The sequence below is a fragment of the Tiliqua scincoides genome, chromosome 4, assembly GCF_035046505.1.
Source record: "Tiliqua scincoides isolate rTilSci1 chromosome 4, rTilSci1.hap2, whole genome shotgun sequence".
Classification (NCBI taxonomy): Eukaryota; Metazoa; Chordata; class Lepidosauria; order Squamata; family Scincidae; genus Tiliqua; species Tiliqua scincoides.
In genome coordinates, this window is record NC_089824.1 from 167369540 (window position 1) to 167397110 (window position 27571).

Sequence of the window (27571 nt, forward strand, 5' to 3'; positions counted from 1 at the left end):
AGCCTGGTCCTAAGATTTGCTGTGTCAGCAAATAAGTGCTCAGGATGGTGCATACCTGTGGCTGCATCACCGCAAAAATCACGAAGCTTGCCACAGGCTGCAAAGATGTACAGAGACTGGTCTTCACCCAATGCATGTCAGAGCATGGGATGTGTAGGAGCTATTCCTGTGCTGTGGCTCACTGATCTGTATAAGCTACAGAGGCCTGAACTTCCATGAGCCTCCATTATCCCTGCTGCCAAAAAGGAGAGAGCACTTTCCAGCCTCTGGAGGTGTAGACAAACACTCTACAAGTTACAGCAGTGAGACTGCAAGGGAAATAAAAATAGGAAATGATGTTTCACCAGGGACAGATATGAATTCTTGTAGTATAAACTAGAAGAGAAAACAGGCAAGTTTTGCCACTTTTGCAGGGATTATTGGATTAGCTATATGAATGCCAGAACACACGGTCTTACAGAAATACCCACAGGGCCACATGCCCCAGCAGTTTGTTACACCCATACTATAAAGCAGAATGCATTTTAAAACATAAAACACACTGGCACATTGAAGAGTTATCAAAAATCCTTGGCAAAAATGAGAGGCCTGCTCACATCAACATCACAACACGCACGACACTATTCAGTGTTGGATCCTTGGGAAATCAAGCTAGTTGAATCCACACCTTCCTTCAATAAAACAGTCAGTCAAAACCGATCTGGTACATTAAAGCTCACATGGGAAAGGCAGCATTTTCACCCTGAGACCAGCTTGGGGTCATTAGCTGCCTTGCCGCACACGTTTCCTGAAGCAAGGAAAGAAGGCAAGAAGATCAGAAACCAGGACAGAGGAAAGAAGGGTTGGATTGAGAGGAGGCCCAGCCTTTTGCTATCTTATCTGGATAGCTACACAGCATGACAGTCTAGGTCCTAGAGACCTGAATGTTTTCTGTATGTGGCAGGGAAACAGAAGTATGAACAGTGTAACCACTTTGCCTCACTGCAGAACTGGGATGCGAAACACTAGTTTGCATCCTACAGATCAGTTCTCTACTACAGCACAGAAAAGGGAACATAAGGGAGAAGGGGACAAAGACATTCCTAAAAAATAAAAGTCCCAAGTGTCTGCAAAGACTGTAAAATAAGGGCAGAGCTGCATCTTACAAGGCAAAGCATGGGGTTCTCACCCCCAAGACTTCCTCATTATAGTCAGAGGGGCATGTGGCATTTGCAAGGGAAAATCAGTGGGTTAGAGAGAGGCATCCACTAGTCATTTGCTCTCCCAGCAAATGCCATCTGAAAATCCTTGTAATTATCTATTCCCTCCCTGCTTCTGTCCATCACAGCTAAGTTCTGAAACTGGAAGAAATTCCAGGTAGGGGTTAAGTACTCCTCCCAGTTGATCCCTGAAACCATTCATTCATTCCCCCCTATGTTGGCAAATGCAGGCTTGGGGGCACACACTTGTCAAAAGGACATATAGCTCTGCCCTTGACCTCCAAGTGTAGGGAACCTGAGAGAGAAGAGTGGGAGTCAGGGACTCTACAGGATGATCTCTTGTTCCAACAGAATAATTTAAAAAGCTCTGCCCTGGCTCAGAACTTTCCTGTGGTCTCTGCTCTCTAATCAATAGAAAAAAATCAAAAGAACAGCTCAAAAGCTGCTACAGAGCAAAAGAGAGAGAGATCAAGAGATCAGTAGATGCAGTTTTTTAAAAGGTAAAATGTAAGAGCCCTGCTGGATCAGACCAAAGTCAGTACAGCACAATCTTATGCATGTCTACTCAGAAGTAAGTCCATTGTGTTCAGCAGGCTTATTCCTAGGAAGAGTACAGGATTGCTGCCCTAGTCCAGCATCCTATTTCCCACAGTGGCTAACCAAGTACATCTGCAAAGCCCACCAGCAGACTATGAAGGTAATAAACACCCCTGCTTCCCCCCTCCCCGCAGCAACTGGTATTCAGCAGCACACCGAATTGGAACTTAAGTTCCTTACAGCAATCCTAACCAATAACCACGGACAGACCTGTCTTCCTTATTTTATCTAATACTCTCTCAAAGCAGTCTAAGCTAGCAACCATTACCACATTTTGCAACAGTGAGTCCTCATCGGTTTTAAAATCTTGACTCCCCCCTCAAGTTCTAGTAAATAAAATGTTGAGATTAAAAGGTGGATTCTAGGAGAAGACATAGACTGCCACTGGGATGGCCAACAGCAATTTCCTTCAAACAATGCATTGGGGGGGGGGTTAAAGCAAAGGAGGTTTTGAAGGGCACGATGAGGGTGGAATAAAGGCTAGCCCTCTTTCCTAGGCAACATTGCATACATACTTGCACCCCTTTTAAGTACAGGGAAAAAGACAGGCAAAGTTCCTCCTCTCTCAGTTGTCATGATTCATATCATATGAGAGAGTCTGGTTAGAAAAAATAAATTAGAAAAGGTATGATCCTAACATCTTCTGCAGTTTCTCAAGGAAGGGGCCAAAAGCTCTGGAACAGCTGACTGAACAGAGGTTTCCTTCTTCCTCAGACACGTTAGCTGCAGGCTCCAGTCCCTAAAGGCAGCCTGGTGTCGACTTTACCCTTTCTACTGCAGAAAGCAGTAGGCAGAGTAATTTCTAGAAACCTTCCATCAGAAGAGAGGTTTGTGAAGTTCGTTTCCAGATGTTTGACATCTGCAGGGTTTCCTTCTGCTCATTGACCTACTCCAGCCTATTGGAAGGCTGGTTGCAAGGATGGCACCTTGCAGTAAAATATGGAAGCCAACCTTGGATGCCAAAAATAAATAGTGTCCATTTCCTGATGCACCCCTTTCCATCTCTTCACAGCATCCAAGAGAAGAGTCTTCAAGGGAAATGACTGCAATGGCTTCAAGGCTTCAATTTCCACAGTCTAGTTTGTGTATCTTCTCCCAATCGTGTTAAGAGGACCATACAAAAAAAAGAGCCCAGCTCCTTGCAGTTTCTCAGCCCAGAGGCCAGAGCTCAGCTAGAGAGAAGATGACAATGGTTACCATAATAAAGTAAATGCCTGACTATGAAGATGAGATGACTAAGTCACAGGCATGCCAGACAATAGATAGAATTTGCTTAAGTTATGATTATGGGTCCATTACCCCCCCCCCCAAATGAACCACCCTGAAGGTTTTGCCATGCCATATGGGAGGGCATAAGTTTCAAAACTAACAAACTTCCAACCACAGAGAAAATTCTGACTGTCATACAATATCTCTTAGGCCCAAGTGGGATTAGGAAATTCTTACAGCAAGGCATGCAGGCCACTGTTGGTCAGTGCTCATCCCTTCTTTGAAATAAAGGGTCAGTGTGCAGTATTTATTCACATCCATGTTTCATGTTCCCATTGGCCATCACCGGCTCACAGAGAGCATGTGAACAGGTTTGTAATTCATCCATTTTCCAAGCCCAGCTAAAATCAGCAGGACTGCCATGTGCAGAATACTGTTCCAATCCTCCAAGGAATCTGCCTTTTTTAAGTAGCCATCCATGCAAAAAGCAGTCATATGAACAGACTCTGAGTTTAGCTTTCAGGGCAGCTGTACAACTGTGGCACAGTAAACCCATGTTATCTTGATGGATGTATTCAGGGCAGTGAAAAACCAAAGTTCCTCCATTAGGTGGCTCTCCAACAATTCCCCATATCACACACACCCCACTTCTTTTTCATGCAAACTATGGTTCAAATTGAGCTAAGGACTTGGAGGAGGGGCGAGAAAGCTGTTTAGCTCTCTCACCTCCCCAGTCATCTGTCTATTCAGAATTGTACATATACCAGCTGCTTTCCTAAAGGAGGGCATAGTTTTTCCTCTCTGGACAATCCTCCACTCTACTCAACCCCATCCACCAGTGATTTTTCTCTTTAAGAAGTCCTGAACGAGTAAAACACTAAATCAAAGAATGACCAGGAAAGTGTAATTTAGCCTTTCTAAAGCTGAGTGGGCTTCAATAAGAACTACCAGTTTTGGCTCAAACATAATGCTGAAGATTGGGCTTCTGCTGCCACATAAAGACCCCTGAACTCACAAGCACAGGAGTCATACAAGAAAGTAAAGGTTCTGTAGAGAACCCAGAATAGGAATGCACTGCAAGTCCTATAGATCCCCATCTACCACTGCCCCCAAGGACAAAGACACATTTCATGTCATCATCTACACCTGTAGCAAATATGCGCTTACACATTAAGGAGGCAGCAGGTTGCACATGCCCAACAGCATTCAGCTGGTTGGTAAGGCCAGCTACTCTAGCTGTTGGAGTCTCTAGGCAAGCCAAATGAGAGCCCTGCTGAATTGGATCACTGGGGGCACAATCCTAACCAAGTCTACTCAGACCTGGTCCTATTTTGTTCTATTTTGTTCAGACCTAAGTCCTATTTTGTTCAATGGGGCTTACTCTCAGGAAAGTGTGGTTAGGATTGCAGCCTGGGTCATCTAGGTCAACATCCCATTTCCAATAGTAGCCAAGCAGTTCAGGAAGCCTACATGCAGGGTAGGAAGGCCTTCACCTGTTCCTAGCACCTAGTAGTCAGAGGAATGCTTCCACTGGGCTTGGAGATTCCATCTCCAAACACCTTTATGTGTCAACCCCAGCCCCATTTTCACCTCAGGGACATTTCCACCTGAAAGTAGGAAGGGCACCACACTTCCAATTATACCCTCCCCTCCCATACAAAGAGGGAAGTTTACCTCATAGTTCATCCTGAATCTGCAACTCCACATGCTCCTCTCCTCTATTCAGTGGTCTATATAAAAAAACCAAATCAAGAGTTGAGATAAAGTCAGGAACAGTAATGCATCACTGTATATCACTGTATATCAGTGATTCCCAAATTGTAGAGAACCAAACTGTAAGGAACCTCCAAACAGCAGGTTGCACATGCCCAACAGCATTCAGTTGGTTGGTAAGGCCAGCTTACTCTACTGTGATTTTTGTCAAGTCACAGAACTGACAAGGAAGATGTACTGAACCTTATGGAAAGTGAGACTGAGCCATACATGTATGTTTACTCATAAGTAGGCAACCTTGCCTAAATCTATAGCAGGGGTCTCCAAAGTTTTTGGCAGGAGGGCCACATCATCTCTCTAACACTGTGTCGGGGGCGGGGAAAAACAAGAGCCAATTCACATTTCAAATTTGAATAAATTTACATAAATGAATACATTAGAGATGGAACTTATATGAATGAAGGTCTTGCAATAGCTCATGGCCTATAAAAGGCCTTGCACAAAGCAGGGCCGGCCTTTCCTTTGCTGCCACTGCTGCATCACAGAGGTGAAACAGCAAGCAGTGGAGGAAGCCCTCAACCCACAGCTCACACGAGAGGTCGAACAGTTGGCCATCATGCTGAGAGCAGATGCATTGGGCCAGCACGGGCTCCAGCAAGTCTCCAGAGAGCCAGAGCTCATTGGAGACTGGGGGCTCCCCGCGGGCCAGATTGGGAGTCCTCAAGGGTTGCAAGTGGCCCCAGGGCTGGGCTTTGGGCACCGCTGATCTATAGCAAAAGGGAATGCAAGGGCACTAGAATGCTCCGAATCCAAAGAATGCAGAGTTCAGCCAATGCTCCCCTCCAACATAGTAAAAAGGATAAAAACAGAGGCTTTAGGGCTGTGATTTTCAACCTGTTTTGTCTCAGGACACACTGACACCATCAGTTTTTTTACAATTGACATGGCACACCATGCTGCCAGTAGGGGACTCACATCCCCCAATGGCCCTACTAATAAATGACCCTCTTCCAAACTCCTGAGGCAGACCATCTGCAGCACTGTGCCATGGCACAGTGGTTGACAATGGCTGCTTTAGGGGCTGGTAAAGTGAACCTTTTTTTTTTAGTCTCATAAAGCTAAGTGGGTCCTGATGGAGTGTCATTTTGAAAAGTGGGTCCCAGGCTAAATGTTTGGGAGCCCCGCAGTATATCATCTCCCTCAGGGCTGTAAGAGGGCAAGTAGCCATCAAATATATACATTTTCCACTGGCAGCCTTCGGGTTCCTTAGGGTTCAATCCTATCCAACTTTCTAGCACCAGTGCAGCTAAGATGCAGCCTCGAGGTAAGGGAACAAATGTTCCCATACCTAGAGGAAGCCCCTGCAACTGCCTCCCCACCACAGGATGCAATGCACGCTCTATTGGCATGGCTGCACCAGCACTAGAAAATAGGATAGGATTGGGCCCTTAGTCTCACAGCAATGTACCCAATGGATGGTGATGGGATAGGCCAAATATTCAGACAGCTTGAAAAGAGTTGTAAGCCCCCAAGACCATGCGAATCAGATGGCCGAATTCAAGGAAGCCAACTTTGTTTAGATAGCCATCTTCAAGGAAGAAGCCATGTTTTACATGCAGAGCACACAATCTTCTAGCCTCTTACCTTCCTTCTTGTCTATTGATATACTCAGTTCTCTGCAGTCGCCTCCTTGCTAATGCCTGCATGGAAGAAATGAAAAAAGCTAAGCTCTTCAGCAAGAACCCTGCTATGAAGCAAGGGAAAATGGGATTGCCCTGCCAGTATTGTTTCAATGGTTCAAAGAGAGATTTCGTTGTACCTTTTCATATACCATGGTTGTTGCAAGAGGAAGTATAGCCATGACTTGACCAGCCAAACTCTCTCACAGCAAATACTCCTTGTGGGAGAACTGCTGCTTACCAATACTCAAGCTGCTGGAAGAAGGCCATTTTCACCTCCAAGAAGCACAACTGATTTATGCAATATGGCTCTATCAGGGGCACCTAATGGCTAGTGCCTGTGGCATCAATACAAGGCATGCCTTAAGTTCTTCCCCTGCTATTTGAAAGTATTCTTTACCTTTAAAAGTGCTCAGCATTCTTATATACTCCTATAATTTTTTTAAATTTACTCTTACAATTTGTCCTGCTTTTGGTCGTTACAGTACATAGGGATGGCAGTATCACAGATGGCTAGCACAGTATGGCATTAACAGAAAGCAGCATGAAAAAGCCATTTACCCAAAAGCATCCCAACAGCTTTTGGGATACATGTCTACTCAGAAGTAAACCCCAGTGAATTCAGCAGGACTTATTTTCTGGTAAGTGTAGCTAAGGTTGCAGCCTAAGTCTCCTTTTTTTTAAGTGGGCAAGAACTAAAACTAAGTGAAACCCATTTCCCTCTCCTACCAGTACCAAAAGGATTCAGGCCTTTTCAGTATTGACTAAGATAGCTTCGCAGATCAAAAATGCACATGTTCCCATACATGTGATCCTATACATGTGGGAACATGTGTTCCCTTACCATGAGGTTGCATTGTGGCTACACTGGTGTTGGAAAGTTGGATAGAATTGGGCACCAAGTCCACTACTGGGGAATGAACACAGTAGAATGAACACAGATTCGGTCTTGAGGCCCAAATCCCTGAAGTTTGAGGGAACTTAATGCTTGCAAAAGCTAGGGAGCTAGCCTATAGGGCTTGGGACGCAGTCCTAACCAACTTTCCAGCACTGGCATAGCTGAGCCAGTGGGGCATATGCTGCATCCTGCAGTGGGGGGGGGGGGGGGTAGCCATCAAGGCCTTCTCAAGGTAAGATAATGTTTGTTCCCTTACCTAGGGTGGGGAACCCTAGGAGTTAGGGTTCTTACCTAGGAGTTGCACTGCTCTTATGTCAGTGCTGGATTAGGATTGCAGTCTTAAGCATCCCCTGGGCTGTTCAGGGTATGCCAGCTGTTCAGCAGGGGTGGTGGCAGATTGAGGGCAATTGCCCTGAAGGTTTGTATGCCTATCTATTGGTGTCTTTAGTCATTAATAGGCACTTGTATGCAAGAACTCGTACTCAGTGTTTGACTTGTTAGCCTGGGAACTGTGCCCTGCACCCTCACAGAGGTTTGAGGCCCTTGAGAGCAGAGTTTGGGACAAACACCTCTGACTCACTGGGAGTGTTAAAGCAGTGGGCTGGGAGTGTGAAAGATCACAGAGGGCACACTATTACATAGTCGGCAGGTTTCAATTGAAAAAGTCATCTTCATTTCTTAACTCCCAGATAGTTTTTCATCTACACAGGGATCAGGAATGCAGACATGCCCTGGTATCCATGGGGGAGATGTTTCCGGGGGGCCCCCTGCAGATACTGGAGACAAAAGGAACCCTACCTCTGTGCCTCCTACCTTTTGTTTCTTAGTTGCATGAAAGGCCTCTTACTTCAACCAAGCAAGAAGGCACCCTCTTGCAATTACTGTATGTTTCTTGTTTAACAAGCAGGCAGGCAATAGAGTGGAGGACGCATGTTAACAGGAAGCAAGAAGTTAATGTTTGCTCTTAGTCTCCCCTTCTAGACTGCCTGCTTGTCTATTAAAGCAGGAGACATTTTGTGAGACTAAAGAAGATAAACAAAAGTAATGGGCACAGGGTGTGGTTGGGGAAGAAATCCATGGAAAAGCAGATGCACAGATACCGGGGGATGCTTGTACTACCAGTTACAGAACACCACAAGGAGAACTTGTCTGTCCAGTGGTACCCAGCAGTATAGTGGCACTGATTCCTGGCACCAACTATTTCAAATGTTGAGGTGTGGTGCTAGACCCCCCTTGTCCCCACCACTAAGAATGGCTTTAGGAAGTTCTTAGTCTAGAAAATCTAAAGAGCAACACTGAAATATTCACCTAGGAGACACATACCTTACAAAGATAGGTGAAAGTTAGTCTAGGAAGCAAGATTCTGCTATGCACAGTTTGGGACACATGAAAGATTAGGGCACGAGAACAGTCTTTATTACAGCCTATGCGAAAAGAGGATGGAACTCTGGTTTCTCAGTTTACTTATTCTTAGGCAAGTCTCTGCTTCTCCCCGCTTCCACACCCCAGGTGTCCAATAAGACATTGAAATGGAAAGTAAGGCAACACAATGTAAGCTGGAACTGAATCTTACCCTGGTCCTATGCAAGTAGAACAGCAGGCCTCCCACTGCCAGCAGGACTCCCAGGACACTGGCCACCGGCACATAAATCGCAGCCTTCCCTTGGATATCTCTGGGCTCTGGATTCTCCCTGTACTGGTCTGCGTTCGGAGGAATGAAGCTCAGGTCAAAGTTGGGCCCAGGCATGCTATCCTCTGGCTCCCTGTCCTTGGACAGGCCCTCTTCTTGTCCTGCTCGTCTCTCTCGGACCTGGGTGCTGTGCTGCATTCCTGGGGCTCTGCCTCCGCTCCCCCACTCCCCCCAGGAGTAGCTTTCTGTGGCTCTCTGCCTGGGAGATGATGAACTCTCTGTGGCGACCACCAGTCTGGGGGAAGGATGTTGTACTGCAGAAACAGACTCCTTGGGGTCAAGGTCAGGGAAGAGTGCTAGGGCACTAGGTGGAAGTGTAACTGGTTTGCCACCGGAGGGCACCCTTGAGCTGTCCACTGGTTCCAAATTGGCAAGAGATGCCCGGTTTAGACTGGATGTGCTGCTAGTATCAGATACATAATTGGATGTAGCTCCTGGAATGGCCATGTCCACTTCTCTTGTCTGAAGCCACTGGTTAGGGGGGGAAGATTTGGCCAACCCAGAAAAAGGATACCGAGAAGATAACTCACTGAGGTGTGTCTGGCTGCTGACAGCCCCAGAACCAGGGAGAGGAGACTCCATCTCCATGAATTCAAAGTGCTGTTGATTGGAAGGAAAGGGAGGAAGGCTTTTGACTTTGGAGGACCACATGGATGGAGTTATGGTTGAAGCTAGGGGGGATGCGGTATTCATGGCCACAGGGTCAGGTCCCTGCAATACATCCGCTAGTGCCAGTTCTTCTGGTGACGAGGACATGACATCAATGCCACTCCTGAAATCCAGGCTGTCTGCAGTTCTTGGACCCTTGTGGGTGCTCCGAGGCACCCTGGGCTTGGTACTACCCTCTGGGCTGCCTTGAGACTGTGTGGGGCCAAGCAGTGTGGCTATCTGGAGAGAGCTGGCAGCTGTGTCCTTGCTGTCCAGCTGGTCTGCAATGGAAGAGAGGGGCTCAAAGGTTGGAAGAAGAGAAGCCGAGGGTCCCCCACTGATAGGATTTGTGTCTGGACACTTGCAGTTCTGGGCAGTCACCACACCTGAAATATCCAGATAAAGAAAGAGAACAGCCATAGAGTAACCAGCCTCTAAAAGGTGCAAGGAGAACTGAAAAGGTGTTTCAGGACCAGCTCAGCCCCTTCCCTCAAAATCACCGTGCCAAGACAGACCTAAGCTTGGACAGATAAATGCCAGCGCCAGAACAAGCCAAAAAACAATTGGATCAAAGAATGAGCAAGTGAGCCAGCCAGCAGCTGGGCCAAGCAATGACTTCCATAGAAGATGGATGGGTAAATGAGAGAGAAGCATTATGAGGTAGGCTGCATGGGCCCTCACTAGACCTTGCTGCCCTAGTCAAAGGTTGCCAAGAGAGAGGGGCACTGAGCAGACACAAGATGGGGCACTGAATCAAGATCCAGCTGGTTAGCATGCCCAAGCAAGTAAGCACCATGCCAGGTTCCACATCTACACAAGTCTGTGGGCAGAACAGTACTTGAGCTATGTGTCACCACTAGAAGCAGCTGATCAAGTAAGCATCAAGGAAAGAAGCATGCAAATCCGACTTGGCTCTGCTCCCCAGTGTTACAGGTGCAGTGTACTATAAAGACAGAACATAGATTGCCACAAGAGAACAGACTAAGACCCGACCAGTGCCTGCATTCCCTATGTCAATGCTACATGACACCACCTATGCACACTGGATGCTCAATGAAACTGAGCAAGAGTGATTTGCACAAGGTTGTTGCATGGGTCAGCAATTGTCCTTTACACTGAGTCACTTCAAAAGGTGGATAAGTTGCCCCCAGCCTGCTGCCTATCCTGGTTGATTCAATTAACTCTGCCTTGTTTCTAGTATTCATGTCTCATTTCCAATATGCTTCAAGATGAAATGTTGGTCTTGCAGAGGACAGTCCGCAGAGTGAATTTAAGATTTTTTGTTAAAAGAAAGTAATCAATGATACTGGATGTTTCTGTACCAGAATGCAATGCCTTCCTAATTTACCCTCTCTCTTCAGACTCAGTCTCCCATCTGTTTTCTGAGGATCACCACAGGAATGTGACAAATCTCTAGGGCACTGACTTCAGAAGGGGCCCACTTCATAGCTCAGATACAGATATTACTCCAAGTCAATTCTGGGATTCTTTCAGCATACCCTTCTTTGACCACAAGAACACAATGTCACAGTTTAACTTGTGAATAAGTTGTGGGGCATTTGCATAAAGCAAAATCATGAGAGAAGATTCCCACCAAGGGGGTTTTAAGATGTTTCAAAACTTCTCTCCAGAGCCAGAAGGGCTACAAATGTTCTTGAGAAACATTAAAGCCAATTCACCACAGAATTTTGAGAGGACCCACTCCACAGAGTCTATGCTAAAATGTAATACTTTGTCTCCTGAGCATTTGGGCTTTGGCTAGTTGGTCACCTCAGCTATAGCCACTTTTGCTTTGGTCTCAAAGCCAGAAGAGCATGTGCAGGTACTACATTTCCAAAGTATGACTAAGCTCTGTGCTCCTTTAGTAGTGACATCACTTGTTGCTCATGCATAATCATTACAAATGAGATGTATACACAGAAGCATATTACACACAAACAAACAGGCTCACAGAAATGGAAGCTGCAGGGGTGGGCAGACACACCATAAATAATATCTATCTTTCCCCTCCCAAAATATTTAATTGAGCTTACATAATGTGCTGCCCCCCCCCAAATGGTGCCCCAGTGGCTGTTAGGAGATACAGATGCAAAGCATTTACCCAAAGTTGAGGTTTCCTGTCCCTGCTGGTCTGAGCAGGCCTGGAAAACATGGCTGCAGTCCTTGTCAAAGTCACTGGACCGGGACAATTCCTTTTGGGTCAAATTAAAATAGTTCAGCACCAATTGCAGCATCTCTTCTGCAGTCGCGTTGCGTGTCTTGATGCAGTTCTTTTGGCACGAGAAAGCAGAAGACAAAACTTAATTAGCCACCAGTTGTATTGTATGTCTGCCCACAGTTGTATCATTCGAAAACCCTTTTAGGACATGATAGGGAGGCACTGTGAATCAAGAAAGGACAAACAAGCGTCCACACCTCAGGTGCTGTACACAGACTTTGATGTTTGACTGGGAAACACACATGCAGCACCCGGGGGTAAGCAAGGGGTAAGCTACGGGGGGGGGGGGTAGCAAGGGGGTGGCCCAACCAGCTAAATGTTTGGAATTTTCAACAATGGAATTTGGTGTCAGAAGGAAGTGCTAGAAAGGAGTTTGAGTTGCTGAAGACATAGTTGGGCTTGAGCACAAGGGTAGAACTCATGCTTTGCATGTGGAAAGTTCCAGGTTCTCTCTCCAGCTTTTCCAGGTAGGGTTGGGAAATGACTGAAACCCTTAAAAGCCACCACCAACTAGTGGAATCAACACCAGACTAGATGGACCACGGGTGTGTCTCTGTAGAAAGCAACTTCATATGCAAGCTTGAAGCCCATGGCATTTATATAACCACATTCTACAAAATCACAATAGACATACTGGCTAGTAAGGAACCACAGTTTTCCCCAAGGACAAAGTATTTTATTTATTTGATTTATATACTGCTTTTCTAAAAACCCAAAGCAGTGTTCAACAGACAAGACACGTTAAGATAAAACATTAAAATCAATTGTTAAAACCTTAAAAAATGATTAAACAATTTAAAAGATACCAATAAAAGAGCAGATCAACATATTAGCAGCATAAAAGTGTACAAGGGGTTCCTAAGGAGTGTCTCCCTCCGCAAAGGCCAGGCCAACAGGTGGGTCTTCAAACTCCACTGGAAACCATATACTGTAGAGGCTGCCCTCAGATGTTCTGACAGCTGATTCCAGGGGCGAGGTGCAACAACTGAGAAGGCCCTACACCTCACTGCCACCCCCCTGGCTTCAGATGGTGGAAGTAACCTAAGAAGGGCCCTCTCTGATGACCGCAGGGAACATGCAGGAATATATGTGAGAAGGCAGTCCTTGAGGTATCACAGTTTTAATAATTTGTAAGTTTTATTAAATCTCATGCCCATGTCTTAGAGCAGTGTTTCTCAAACTGTGGTTTGGGATCTACTAGGTGGGACATGAGTCAATTTCAGGTGGGTCCCCTTCCATTTCAATATTTTATTTGTAATATATAAGACTTGATGCTACCATGGTATGTGACTGCATTTGGGGAAATGTTACAGACCTGTACTTTTAACAAGCTACTATGTATATTCTTTTAACAATGACAGTCAATGGGACCTACTCCTGGGTAAGTGTGGGTAGGATTGTCGCCTAGGATTGTCAAAAATTTTCCTGCTTGATGAAGTCATTTCCAGTCATGACATCACTTCCAGTGGCTCCTGACAGATTCTCATTCTAAAAAGTGGGCCCTGGTGTTAAATGTGTGAGAACCACTGTCTTACAGAAACTCTGTTCATGGAACTCAAGAATGGCACATGAGTGTTCATGCACTCAGGAATTTCACCACTGGTTGACTTATAAGCTGCTGCTTTCAAAGGAAAAACTCTAGGTCATAGCATAGATTAGGGCTTTTCAAACTGGGGCGTCACGACACCCCAGCCTGTGGGCCCTGGCCCCTGCCCCCTTAAGGGGTGGGGGCAGCCTGGAGGCAGGGAGGAGGCAGCAGTGCAATCCCCAGGATCTTGCTGCTCCAGGGGGCTGCAGGGACTTGGGTACACGTACCCAAGTCCCTGCAGCCTCCCGGGGGTGCGGGGAGCCCAGTGCGACCTGCAGCAGGGCTCCCTGCAGCAGTGAAAGTAGATGCAGAGCGATCGCGCCCCACTTCCGCTTTAGCCATCTTCCTGGGGATCACTCCGCTGCCTTCCTCCACCCCTGCTGCCTTCCCCCTCCCACCCACGCAAGAACTTAGTGGCTCTCAAACTTAGTGGCTTAGCGGCTCTCAAACTTAGTGGCTCTCCCAGAGAGTTTGAGAACCACTGGCATAGACACTAGAAAATGAACCATCTGTTTTCTGTTCTGCTCCTTCACCTCCCAGCAGGCACAACTTCTTGGCCTTTTTTATATCCCCAGATTACTATCACTCTGTTAGCATTTGTGACAGGGAGAGTCTGGTCAGACAGTACCTTCATCTCTTCTTCATCTTCAGGAATAATGCAGCCATCACGTTCGAGTTTGTCATATATGTGCTTCAGCTGCTCTAGCTTATTGAAGTTTGGAGTATTTCTCTTGAATTTCATTTTATGTTTAAGGATGTTTCCTAGTGGCGTATAGGCTGCTTTGAGGAAACAGACAGGGTCCTTCTAAAAGACAATAGAGGCAGGTGTCAATCTGTGGAAATGCTCCAGGATCTACCGAAAATACTACCCCATTTTCTAGATACATACAAGGTCTTCTACACATTCTCCAGGATGGGCAAGAGATATACTCAGGCCTTCCAAAGCCAAGGCTAGTGGCTTAAACTCATTTATGCAAGATTAAGTCCTATTCAACCAATCAGTGGTATTTGAACTGTGTTTAGCGAATCCTGGGGTCCTCAGAAGCACATTAGCAATGTCTCAGTGGACAGTTCAGTAACAGTGGACAAGGCATCTTGTCCATCATTACCAACTTTCCCCCAGTGTGCAAGAGAGCCACCTGGTGTATGCCAAGTCACATTTTCAGTTGCAAGGCCCTACACGCCTTGCCAGTGCCCCACAAGAACCATGTGCATGCTCCAGAATCCTCTGTAAAGTTTTACTGCAGATATGCATGTGTGCTTTAGCAGACAACCTGATGAGACATGGTTCTCCCCAAGTTGGAACAAACACAGCACCCCAGCCCTGTTCTAAACACTAGGCTTCTCCATCTTGGGTAACTACAGACTGCCATTCATGTATGCTTGTCCCAGTCTCCACTCACCAGCTGTTTTTCATCCACATAGTCAAAGGATAGCAGGCAGGAACTCTTCATCTGGCTATCAATCTGCAACAGAAGTACAAAGTCAGGACCCAACTTCCAAATCCTCCCAGATTTACAATACATACTGCTTTGTGATTATTATTTATTTATTTATTTAGGCAAAAAGCAATACAAGAGTCATCCTAAGCTTTAGTTTCCTTTTGCCAGGAATCTACACTATTGGCAATAACATCCCCTGCAAGTTACACTACAGCAGATATTCCAAATGGAAACTCTGAAGTTCAACGAGGGCATCACACCATCTGCTGCCATGGCCAGAGTCCCCCACACCTAATCTGAAGTACCCTAGAGGCAAATAAGAAAAGGAGTGACAGTATGGCAAGATTCAGAATGTGATCGCTTTTATGGGCACACAAATCAACTGCTCTTTTACAATGTGGCTAAACTGACAATCAATGTGGCAATTTGCTCTTGGACTCTGGTTACCCAATGACATACCCTTGCTAGAGATCCAGCAAGTTCATGGGGCAGAGGTTCCCAAGATGTGCGTCATGACGACACCTTAGGGCAGTGATTTTCAAACTTAGGGCAGTGATTTTCATCTCGTGGCACACTAACAAGGTGTAAAAATTGCCAAGGTACACCATGTTGCTAGCATAGGCATCACATCCTCCAATGGCACTATTAATAAATGACATTCCCCCAAACTCCAGCAGCACACCTGTGAACCATTTGCAGCACACTAATGTGCCATGGCAAACTGGATGAAAATTGCTGCCTTAGGGCCTCGTAGCACACTCACAGGGGCACTGCAGGATGTTCCTAGTAACTCCTCCTAACTGTTCTCCTGGGTACCACCACCTTGGATTTCACTAAATCTCAAGAATTGGGTGCCGCCATCTTGGATCTTGCAAGTTCCAAGATGGCGACACCCGGCTGACACAGGAAGAAGAGGGTGCAGGGGTGCCATGACCCAGGTAAGTTTGGGAACCATTGCCTTAGAGCAGTGATTTTCAACCTTTTCTTTGTATCATGGCACATTGACAAGGTACTAAAATTGTCAAGGCACACCATCAGTCTTTTGAAAATTGACAAGGCACATTATACTCACATCCCCCAATGGCCCTACTAATAAATGACCCTTCCCCAGAGTCCTGTGGCACACCTAGAGACCGTTGGCGGCACACCAGTGTGCCACAGCACAGTGGTTGGAAATGGCTGCCTTAAAGCTTTAACCCCTTAGAGCAGAGATGCTGCAATACACCAGGAAACATTCCATATAGCATAAACCCCATTTTTACTAATCATATGCAAAGATGATCTCCACATTGTCACTGCAGATTACAGACCCTCCTCACAATCCAGAAGATACATTTGTCAGAAGAGAGACACTGCAGACTGTTAGAGGAGACTGTTTAGAAGCAGCCCACACACAAGATGACATCATATTGTTCTATCCTGAGGCAGAACCCTCAGGAAAAGTACTATAGCAAGCCATGTTGTGAATGGCAAGAGCCCTATTGCAACTCTCAAGCCAGCAGGCAGTTTGCTCCTCACCCAGACAAACATCAGCCAGCCACTTCTCTTCATGGGGTGCCAGCTCTCAGAGTTCACTGGCCTTTGTGCATGGCCAAAATGCAACATTCAAATCAATGCAGTGTAGTGCCAATGCAGCATTGGGCTTACACTTCACCAAATATAGTGCTGGCAGAGGATCCTTTTTTTTTTTTTTAAGAGCAGGACTCGAACAATTTGGAGCCTCCAGAGTAGGCTGATGGGAGATGGAGCTGCCAGGAAGGCATGTCTAATTGAAAACAATTGGTTCATTATCCGGATAAAGCTGTTCTTGCCAACATTTGTTAGTCACAGAGCTGCATTCCATCAGAAGCAAGCAGAAAACAAATTGTTGGCCATCCCAGTGGCTGCAGAAGAGAGGCAGTACCAAAGCCTCACTTTCAGTTTCGGTTTCATTAGTGCTGTGGACTTCAGGGAGCAACAGCCAGATAATACAATTAATATGTATTTGAGTGTGAAAGCACTTCGCATGCATTCTCTGCATATATGGCAACCCTGTGAAGGAATGCGCATGTATGCATATGTAACAATCGTTGGTTGGTTGGCAACCTTCAGTCTCGAAAGACTATGGTATAAGCCTACAGCACCTGGTATTCCCAGGCGGTCTCCCATCCAAGTACTAACCAGGCCTGACCCTGCTTAGCTTCCGAGATCAGATGAGATTGGGCATGTGCAACAATCACCCACTGACTTAATGACACAGCCAAAACTTGAATAGGAGTTCTGATCTGGTTCTCAGGCTGCAGTTCTATGTACACCTACTCAGGAGTAAGTCCCAATGAGCTCCATTGAGTTTACCTCTCATAGGCATGCATAGATTTGCACCATCAGTCACTGTTACACCAGCTCAAAGTAACCTCTAACAAGTAAATGCTAAGGAATCCAGTTAAGTGTTTATAGGACATTTTGATCCTATAAACTTCCTGCACAGGAAAATAATTAACAGGCAGCAGCACCACAGAAATTTTTACCCTATTGAGAGACAGCATGCTTTGCAGCAAATCTCTCCCTACTGCTTCAATTATTCCCATTTCACTTCAAAATATTTATTGCTTCCATAATCATATAAAGGTTATTGCCCATTGAGCAATATTTAACTATATAGCGCAGTTTAAGATCTCTGATCATTTGTAGTTGAATCCATAAGATTACTGTATCATTGAAAATCCAAGCAGTTTAACATCCAGAAACTCTCAGTCTTTCTGTAAGAGCAAGTCAGCTTTCCAACATCTGAGCCCAACAAAACAGATCTTCCCAAACAGTTATTGTCTCTAAGCAGAGAAAAGATAGATAAGACAAGCACTGCAAAATGTGTGTTGCAAATTAATATTAGCATGCATGGTAGAGTTCATGATAGTTGTTAGAGGCTATAAAGACTATTTTCCATATGTTTAGGACTGACCCCATTCAGAAATTTCAGATGTGACAAAAATGTTAGATATTTCACTCTGTTTTACTGGGAACTGCTAAACTGGGAACTAGTTTTACCAGTAAAAGTAGTACCAATGCAGAATTTAAATTGTGCAAATTATTACGTTTTTGTCTAACGCGTTTTTGTCTAACGAGTCAAGGGGTGGCTCTATAATGTTTGGGAAATTGTAGCATTGGCTAAAAATGACTCACTGGATTTGGCTAAGAGAAGGTTAGGCAAAACATTTACTTCGGAACAAGACTGTGATTCTGTGTCATTCTCAAACAAGAGATAATACACATTTTCTCTTTGATTCCATGTTGGCCTTACAACAATAATAATAAGTTTAGGGTATAATTTTAGAGGCTTCTTGATAAAACTAAGTGGAGGGTTAAATTTGGCTCATTTTCTACAAGCATATAATAAGGGTGTTCTACAGAGGAGAAACAAATTGCTACAGACTCCTTCTGTGTTAGGAAGTGGTTTGTTTGTGCTTTTTACCCAAATGAAGTGTTGCCCTATTTTTATTGGCTCTGATAGCCAAGGGGTACAAAGGGAAAGATGTTTTTAATAGTGCCGGTTTTGTGGGCCCCCCCTTGCAAGGTGAGAAAAAAAATGCTCCTGCATATGCCAACATTATATCCAAGAACAGCCTCCAGAGAGGGTTCTGGGGTTCCCTTTTAGAATATGCATGAGAAGCTAACCAGCAGACAACCAAGCATAACAGCCACACTTCTGACATGGAACTGCCCCTTGAGTTGTGTCACAACAGCCAATTGCTGCATGGTCTGCCTCAATGGTTAAGTGGGACCTGGACTCCATTGCTTTTCTAAAGCATCCACTAGCTGAGTTCTGCTAGTATGCCATTTACCTTAATAACCAACAGGTGGATTTGGTGCTTGATCTGAATCAGTGCCTTTAATCCGAGATTAATATCCGAACAACTCAAGTCACAAATGTGAGAAGCCTGGGGTCAAGTACACTTCGCCAAGTACGCTGCCAATGCTTGCAGGGAAATTGCTTGGATTAGTCCCCTGTGGGAATGATGTTGTTATGTCAACAGCTCACTCTGATGCCTCATTGTGAAGTCCAAAGGGACACAATTTTTGGCTATGGAACGAATGAGACATTGTGTAAGATGGCAGGGTCATGTTAGTAGGGCTTGGGAAAAAAGAGCAAGCTATGTAGATATTGGGAACACGAGACCCATCAGCTTTAACTCCAGGCATCTCCAAGTCTCTCTAAACAGTTGCATGCAGGACACTGGCTAGGGAAGGGGGTAATTTTGAGAAAAGGCCACTAGAGAGTAGTAGACTGTATAGTTTGTGTCCGCTATAAACTGTTTTAATGCCAATAAAGGTTCTTGAAATTGAATTGAGTAGCAGACCAGAGGTCTCCTTGCCCTCCTGCCAGCGACTCTCCTTGCCAGCGACTTTCCTTGCCATACCACTAGTCCCCTCCACACATTTCCCTATCCTCTGAGCATTTCCAGGAGGGCCAGTTTAGCCACTGAGTAGTCGGGCCATTGTACAAACTACAACAGCTCATACTGCTTTTAACAGCTTCCTTTTCCACTCCCGATGTAAGTGGGAAGTAATTTCATTAAAGCCTACAGAATTCTTTATAAATGAGATCAGTACCAGGATCTTTGCCAGTTAATCATGAGTGCACTCTTGCAGCACAAACCTCCAGGCAATTCACTGGTGATCTAGACAGAATTATGAGCTGGATCAGATTCCAGAAGAATCTGTTCTCAAAAATGTTATGGCTTTGGATCATCCTGGTCTGCTCTCCCCATGCCTAGATTTTGCCTCATCTGTGCCAGCCTGGCACAGTTGCTTAGCAGCTTCAACTTTCTTTCAGCACAGGTTGCCATCACCTTCCTAAGCATTCGGGGGAGAATTCCATTCCCTTTTAAAAAAAAAAAAAAAGCTCTCAACCTGCAGAGAGAAAAGCAAAGCACAAGTAGAAGCTGAGCTGCACTAGGATTCACAACCTGCAAAATTCCTGCATGTCAGGCTGCACACTCCTGCATGTCAATTTGAGTAACTACTCACCTCACCAAATTGGCCCCATTAGAACCACTTGCTCATCTTTTTCACCCCTCCTCCATTTCAGTCTTACTGACATCCTTACAGCAAGAATGGCAAGCCAAGGAAGAGGTGCCCAGTTGTTACCAACCGCAAGACCGCACACATTCCAGGCATGTTACTGTTCTGGCCACTTTAGTTCTGGTGAACCACAAGTCACCAGAGCTGGTAGCTCTTCACAGCTGCTAAGAGGTGCATCCTGCAGCTTCACACTTCATCAGCCGATAAAGCAGCTGTGGGCACAGAATTCATGGTCATCCCAAGAGTCAATCCCTCTCCTCAGCAAAATAAAACAAAACCAAGACACAAGCCAAAGTTCTAGCTCTTGAAGCAAAGAAGATATGAAAGGCTGATGAACCCGCTGAAGGCTCTCTTAGACAGAAGCAGCTTGGACACAGATATCCATAATTCAGTAACTTCCAGAATTGACTACTACAATACATTATACATGGGCTTGCACTTTTAAAGTGTTCCTTCTAGACAACTAATTGGAACTGTATGGTGGAACCACAACATACCAGTATTTAAAGAACTTCGCTGACTTCCATTCCAAGTGCCATATAGAGTGCTGGCATTGCCTTTGAAGGCCCAATATGATTAAGGATCTGGTAACCTGTTAAAACTGCACAGCTGTTTTAACATTGTGAATGCTTTTGATTAAGAAACATGCTGAAGGGTGGGATATAATCAAGATGTATGAGCAATGCTTGCCAAACTGCACAACCTAAGGTGTGAGATGGGCAACTGAGCTGGCTTTGTAATGGTTGGGGTGGGGCTTTCCCCACCCTTTTCTGCTGTTCCTCATAACCTGCAAGACAACATTGCCTAAATATATGGAGTTTGCAGAGTTTATAAAGGAAACAAAATCCATTAATTCTTGATGCAGAATTTGGATTGACTTTCTGCAGAGCTGGTTTTGATGCAATTTAGGTCTACCCACCTATGCTGTGTGGTGGCTAGAGAGTAAAGCAAAGCAAAAAAAAACAACACCTGGTTTGAGTCTAGCCTCTGCCGTGACCTTACTATGTGCCTTAGGGCTCAATCCTATGCCCTGTCTACTCAGATTCATGTCCTATTGTGTTCAATGGGGCTTGCTCCTGGGAAAGTGTGTATAGGATTGCAGCCCTAGGCAAGCCATTCTCTCAGCAATATAGGAATAATGATATGAACATAGCTTACAGAGTGGTTGCTGCAAGAATGACACAAGATGAGGATGTGAAGCACTGAGGACACTTGAATACTACTAATTGCTACTACTTGTGCAGCTCCTGACAGCTTTCCTGCTGGCTTCACATCCTCAGTGTTAATGCCAGCATGCACCAGTACCGTTCTTCTTTCAGATGCAAGCACTTCTCAGCCTTACTGAAGCACTGGGCTGGACTCAACTGCAGAAAAGCCATTAAAATAGGTGTTGCCTTCATCCAAGAGAAGGTCCAAGCATTTTAACTTTGGGTCCATTCTGACTTCACAGGACCGTTTGCAAAGGAACTCACCAACTCCGACAGGTTCTTGATGTGAACGTCAGAAATGATCCTTCGGCAGCCGTCTTTCCTCAGCTCAGTGCCGTGGATGCTGCAAGTTGCAAGGAGGAGCAAGGCCAATAGAACGCTGCAAATCATGTTCTTCTGTACAATGTGCAAGAAAGAAAACTAAGTTAGAGTTTAACTTGAAGAAGATCTGCCTTCCCATGCCCCCATTAACATCAACATCCTTGGCAATCTTCTAGATTGGGGTGGGCGAACATTTTGGCAGGAGGACCACATCATCTCTCTGACACTGTGTCTGAGGGGGGGAGGGGAATTAATTTACATTTCAAATTTGAATAAGTTTACATAAATGAATACATTAGAGACAGAACTTATATGAACTAATGAATGAATTTTACTAAGCTTATTTATAATACACATGAGAACTATAATACAGGCATGTAGAACCACATGAGAACTATGAACTGCTTGCCACACATCTCTTGCACAGTGAAAACATATAGACCTAGTTGGACAATGCCAGAAACACATGGAGACATAAGTTGTTCAAAAGCAATGTGGGGAGGGGGGTTAAAATAACCAGGGAAAAGCAGAAAACACATGGAGACTATAAAAGGCCTTGCAGGTGTGGGCCAGTACAGGCTCCAACAGTCTCCAACAGGCCAGAGGCTCATTGGAGACTAGGGGCTCCCTGTGGGCTGGATTGGGGGCTTGGAGGGCCTCAAATGGCCCACGGGCTGGGGTTTGCCCACCCCTGTTCTAGATCTTGGTTTCTGTTGACTTAGGGCACAATCCTAACCAATATTCCAGCACTGACCTAGCCGCAATGCAGGCCCAAAGTAAGGTAACAAACACGCCCTTACCTTGAGGAGGCCCCCCTTGACTAGCTCCCACTGCAGGATGCAGTGCACACCACATTGGCATAGCTATGACAATGCTGGAAAGTTGGTTAGGATTGTGCCCTAAGATACTCAATATTACATTTGAAGAACACTTTCAGAATCCATTTACTGCTGGCTCACCTTGTATTATGTGAAGATGTTTTTTTTTTAATTCAAGTTTTAACAGCCAAGGCTAAAGAATTTATGTGACTTTTATAAGTCAGCATCCATCAGTTTAGCCTTTGCAAGGGCTTGCCACACATCAGCCTTCCAAGCCACAACTGGTGGACAGTCATTCTCCTTCCCATGGCCTGGCACCTAGTCAATCATTCTCCTCCACACTGGAATGCTTTCCTACAACACCAAAGATGTGATCTTAGCTGTTGTGTTTAAGAATTACATACTAAATCTGGCCAGAGACGTAAATACAACTTTGCTTGCAGTATTTAGGTTAATACAACTTTGCTTGTACAGTGATAACAACACTGGCATAGAAACAATTTTAAATATTTGCTTGGGTGTTTTCTTGCAGAGTTTATACTCCTAGTGCCTTCCCCCATGGGCCTTTGCTCCAGACCCATTTGTGCTAGGAACCGGTTACATCAAATACCACAAACTAGGCATGTTGCCAGAAAATCCTGTAGTTTCCCGCAGCCATGCATGACCTGCAAGAACTGTCTGCAGGTCGTTCTGTTTGTAAGGGCTACAGACAGAAAGGTAAACATGACAGAGCTCAGTGCCACTGCTGACCAGGTGTCCGATTTTCCCACTGCATAATGTGTTGAATGAGTTAAGAGTTGGAAGAGTTAAGCCCTGTCTACAAGCATTCCTTGTCCCCCTCTCCTTTTTTCCTGTGTGTTCCTATTAGGAAAAAGGAGAGGTCAGCTGAATAGCCAAGCTGGGAATTTCCCAGCTCTCAGGGCTCAGCTGGACTGCATATTTGGATGAAAGTCTTTTGCCAGTCTGCAACAGCATTTGCTTCACTCCGTTTAGAGAAGGAAATCAAAACACCCCTGGCTACTACGTGGTTTCTCACTTCAGCAACACATCAGCATCTTTCATAACAATCCAAATTATCTTCTGCTAACCAGCCTCCCTTATCTCATCCTTCAAACCACTCTTTTCTTCTAAGTGTACCCAAAGTCCTTTCATCATCTCTGCCCTTTCTTTCTCTGGCTCTCTTCCATTGCAGTGGGTGCATTTTCAAGCAAGAGCACAGCTCCATAGCACTCAGACCCAACTGGAAACAAGAATTATGGAAAGTTGTCCTCCTAAGCCACAAAGCTTAAGAACTCATTGTTCATACCTAGTCATCCTGCTACTCCATAAAGCTCCAAACATCAGAAGCCAAGAATGAGCAGCAACCTTTCGAAAAACTAACTTGTGGAACTCAGTGTTGCAAGACACCACTGAGCTGAGGATAGAATGCTGTCAAAATGCAGTTCAAAATACAGAAGCTAATGGGAATGTCCTGGAAGGAGGGTGAATAAGGCCATCCTCCTCCTGCCTTGAGCTCAAGCAAGCAGCCATCAACTTTCCAAGAAGTAGCTTTCTATACACATCATGTGTTCTCTTACCTCTTCCCCAGAAGTAGCCAGCTCTGGTCACTCTCAGAAATGGGACTGTTTAGACTGAGTATGAGAGCATGTGCACTTTGCTACTACGGTACTTCCCAGAATTCTGGCACCAACAGATGTCTCTGGGAGTGCCTTTGCAAGACTGCCTACTTTGCTATTATCCTGCACCCTGCTACCCACAGCACTGGCAGCTTTTTGTCCATGCATCCAGTTGCTATGAAATCCCCTTATGGATACTTCAAAGTACAAGGGCTGTGGGAAATCCCCAGAGTCACATGACAAGAGTCCACAGCAGAAAAGACAGGTAGGTCAAGGATTTTGATTACATTGTTCTCAGACTGCCAGATATCATAACACAGCTGTAAAATCCATGAACAACAAGGTAGCACATTGCAACAACTGGACCAAACCCTTCACCATGGCACAAGCCTGTAGCCCACAACAGCCCTTGCAATGATAAATGCCTCAGACTTTAAAGTGCCAAAAGCCTCCAGGTTGTTTTTGCTGCAACCACAGAGTAACACAGTTCCCCTGTGTAAAATATTAGCCATAAATCATCTCCAAAAAGACTCAAGGAGAGTTCTCCCCAGACAGAGATAACAGAAGGCATTCTGTTAAAAGGAGCAAAACCAGTGGCCTGAAGTGCACTCTCTCAAGGCCATAATTTTTGTTTATTGTTACCCAGCTGTGGATGCCTCACCAGCTACCTCTCCATCACACAGTTCATTTCAGACAACAGCTGAGAAACCTCATGTCACACCAGTATGCAATGACACCTTTCAACTCTCATCTATCAACTCCCTCTTTGCTTATTCTTCTGTCATTAGATAGAAGAATTCTATCTAATTCTATCTAAGAATAGAATTCGATAGAAGATAGAATAGATAGAATTCTTCTATCTAATGCACACTTACCTGGAGAAAGTGCCATTGAACTCATTGAAACTTACTTTGAGTAGGCATGCACAGGACTGGGATGTCAGACTCTCAGTTTATTCCTCTGTCCTTCCTTCACCAGTACAGAGGTCCCTTCTTTACATTGTGGGACCTGTTCACACTCCTTTTTCTGGATACCTTTCAATTCCACAATTCACAAACAAGACACCCCCCCCCCAAACTTATGGGACTCCTCCTGTGTCACAGCATGAAAATAGCCAAAACAGAGGAGGAAAGGTGAGAAGAAAGAGGACAGCAAGTGAGCATACACAAGACAGATATTAAACAGCAGGTTTGAAAGAGGCTTCAAATAATGTGTAGCTCACAAATCTTGCCGAAGTATTGCAGAAGTATTGACCGATTACAACTTTCTGTGGGAGACCTCTTCTATGGGTAAGAACTTTCATGCTTTCTACAGCATTTTAGCACGTTCAGCCTCACAACCACCCTGTAAGGTAGGTAACACATCTGCATTTTATAGGTGAAATAATGGAGGCAGAGAGATGCCAGAACTCAAGGTTGCTTTCTCTTGCTTCAGTTAACCATCATGTATCTAGGCAACCATCATTGCCTTAGGCAAAGTGCCTAAGGCAGCCATTTTCAACCACTGTACCACAGGAATTTGGGGGAAGATCATTTATTAGTAGGGCAAATGGGGTTGTGAGCCCCCCACTGGCAGCACTGTGTGCCTTGTCAATTGGCAAAAACCTGATGGCATGCCTTGACAATTTTAGTGCCTTGTCAGTGTGTCATGAGATGAAAAAGGTTGAAAATCACTGGCCTAAGGGGTGAGGCTCAGTGGCGGAGCTAGAAAGGGTGCAAAGCACTACGTTTTTGCAGGGAGACTCACTGCAGCGTGCAAGGGGCCCCCTCCTGCTTGGAGCCATTCCAGGGGGGATCAAAATTTGCTCCCCCATCTGCTCTGATGGGGAGGGGCCCCTTGCACAAGGTGGTAAGGCTCCCTACAAAATCTTAGTGCTTTGCACCCCCTCTAGCTATGTCACTGACCCTCACCCCTTAGGCACACGGGGATGCATGATGGTTAACTGAAGCAAGAGAAAGCAGTCTGTGTATGCTCCAAGTCACTCCCCTGCACTACTGTGTGTTTGAAGTCAAACCCAGGTTCCGATTAAGCCCTGCAGAGGTATCCTGATTTCACCAAGTCTGCTCAGTTAGAACATAACTGTTTGAAGGATTGACTACAGCAAGACATCCTAACAGTAGTCATCACAGAGCTCTTTTTACAAGAGCTCTGTCTAGCCTCAAGGCTTGCAAGCTCTCATCTACAGACAATACTTCCCCCCTTTTCCTGGGTTTAAGAGGGCAGCCACGTAGGATTTTAATACCGCTTCAGGTCCATTCCTATGCGTGTCTACTCAGAAGTAAGTCCTATTAGAGTCGGTGGGGCTTACTCCCTGGAAAGTGTGGATAGGATTGGGCTGTGAGGCTGCAATCCTATGCATGCTTTCCTGAGAGTCAGTCTCATGGAATTCAATGGGACTTACTTCCGAGTAGACACGCCTAGGACTGGGCTGTCATTCAACGGCCTGCATCCAACTGCAGCACTATGCAGGAATCCACCCCAGGAAACTCCGTCGGCTACTTCTGAGCGAACAGGCTGTAAAGTCGGTCGCTGATGACTGTTGGCTGCCTTATTGATCCAGGCTTGATCTGATCAAGGAGCGCGCAGCGGCTGTGCGGGATGACAGCAGAGGGCGTGAAAAAGTGGGGAGGGGGCGGGAGAGCGCGAAGGGGCCGCGCAGCGAGCCGGAGAGCAGGCAGGGGACGGAGCCGCACTGCAGCCCGATTCCCAAGCCACTTAAGCCGCAGTACGAAAGGAGCTGGGCAGGGAAGGCTCCGTACACTCCGCCAAAGCACCCCAGGAGATCAGACTGAACCTCCCAGGCCGTCCCTGCGCACGCTTTCTTGGAAGCAAGTCCCAGGACGGTTCCGAGGAAGCACGAAGAGGATCGCAAGGAAGCAAGGGGACCTGCCGCTGGATCCAACCACAGACAAGGCTCACCTGCCAGGCAGCTTCCCACTGACTCCATTAAGGCTGCAATCTTACCTGGGAGTAAGGTCCATGAACTATTATGGAACTTACTCCTGAGCAGACATGCCTAGGCTTGGGCGGAACTCCGCTTAAGCGGCTTCTGGACTGCGGCTGCTCCGCTGCAGAGCGCAGCTGGCAGGGGCTGCAGAGGAGGGGGGACCCGGACCAGGACCCAGCCGGGCCCCGGGCGCTGCACCCCGGAGGGCTCCTACCTCTGCTGGGCACACGCCTCCTCTCCTCTCCTCTCCTCGGAGCGCTGCTGCGGGGACCTCGAGATCCGTGCAGGCTAATCCCGTGTGCGGTGCGGCGCGGCCGGCGAAGGGGCTGGGAGGCACTTTCGCTTTGCGCCGAGCCCAGCAGAGTCGCTCTCCCGGCCGCTGCCTCGGCCTTATAAAGAGCTCCCTCCGAGCATGTGGTTTTCGGGAAATCACCTTGGCGCGGCGCCAGTTCTCGCAGGCTGGGCTGCCTCCTCCTCTCCCCCCCCCCGCCTTCGGTCCCGGCGCTGCTTCGCTTCGCTTTCGTCCCCTCCCCAACTCTGCCGCTGCGATCGGAAGCGCAAAGACGGCCTGCCCTGGTCCCGGTCCTCTCCGCCCCTCTGATGGGCCTGGGCACCGAGCAAGCGTGTGCACCTGGGAGCTTCCTTGATCCTCCCCTTCCAGGATCCGTGAGCAGTTTGGGGCAGTGGCAAGAAGAGCGGCTCTCCATAGGGTGGCACTTTTG

At 46.2% G+C, this 27571-nt stretch overlaps 1 protein-coding gene across 1 annotated transcript; it reads right to left on the minus strand.

The window, feature by feature from the left end:
* Positions 1-308: 308 nt before the first annotated feature.
* Positions 309-27190, minus strand: CSF1 (colony stimulating factor 1). The gene is made up of 9 exons (XM_066625169.1): positions 27064-27190; positions 21412-21543; positions 14843-14905; positions 14068-14244; positions 11735-11903; positions 8869-10019; positions 6363-6418; positions 4680-4735; positions 309-2968 (listed from the first exon to the last, which is right to left on the minus strand). The coding sequence occupies exons 2-8, from the start codon at positions 21535-21537 to the stop codon at positions 4681-4683; spliced, it is 1797 nt and encodes a 598-aa protein (XP_066481266.1). The 5' UTR covers positions 21538-21543; positions 27064-27190; the 3' UTR covers positions 309-2968; position 4680.
* Positions 27191-27571: the final 381 nt, after the last annotated feature.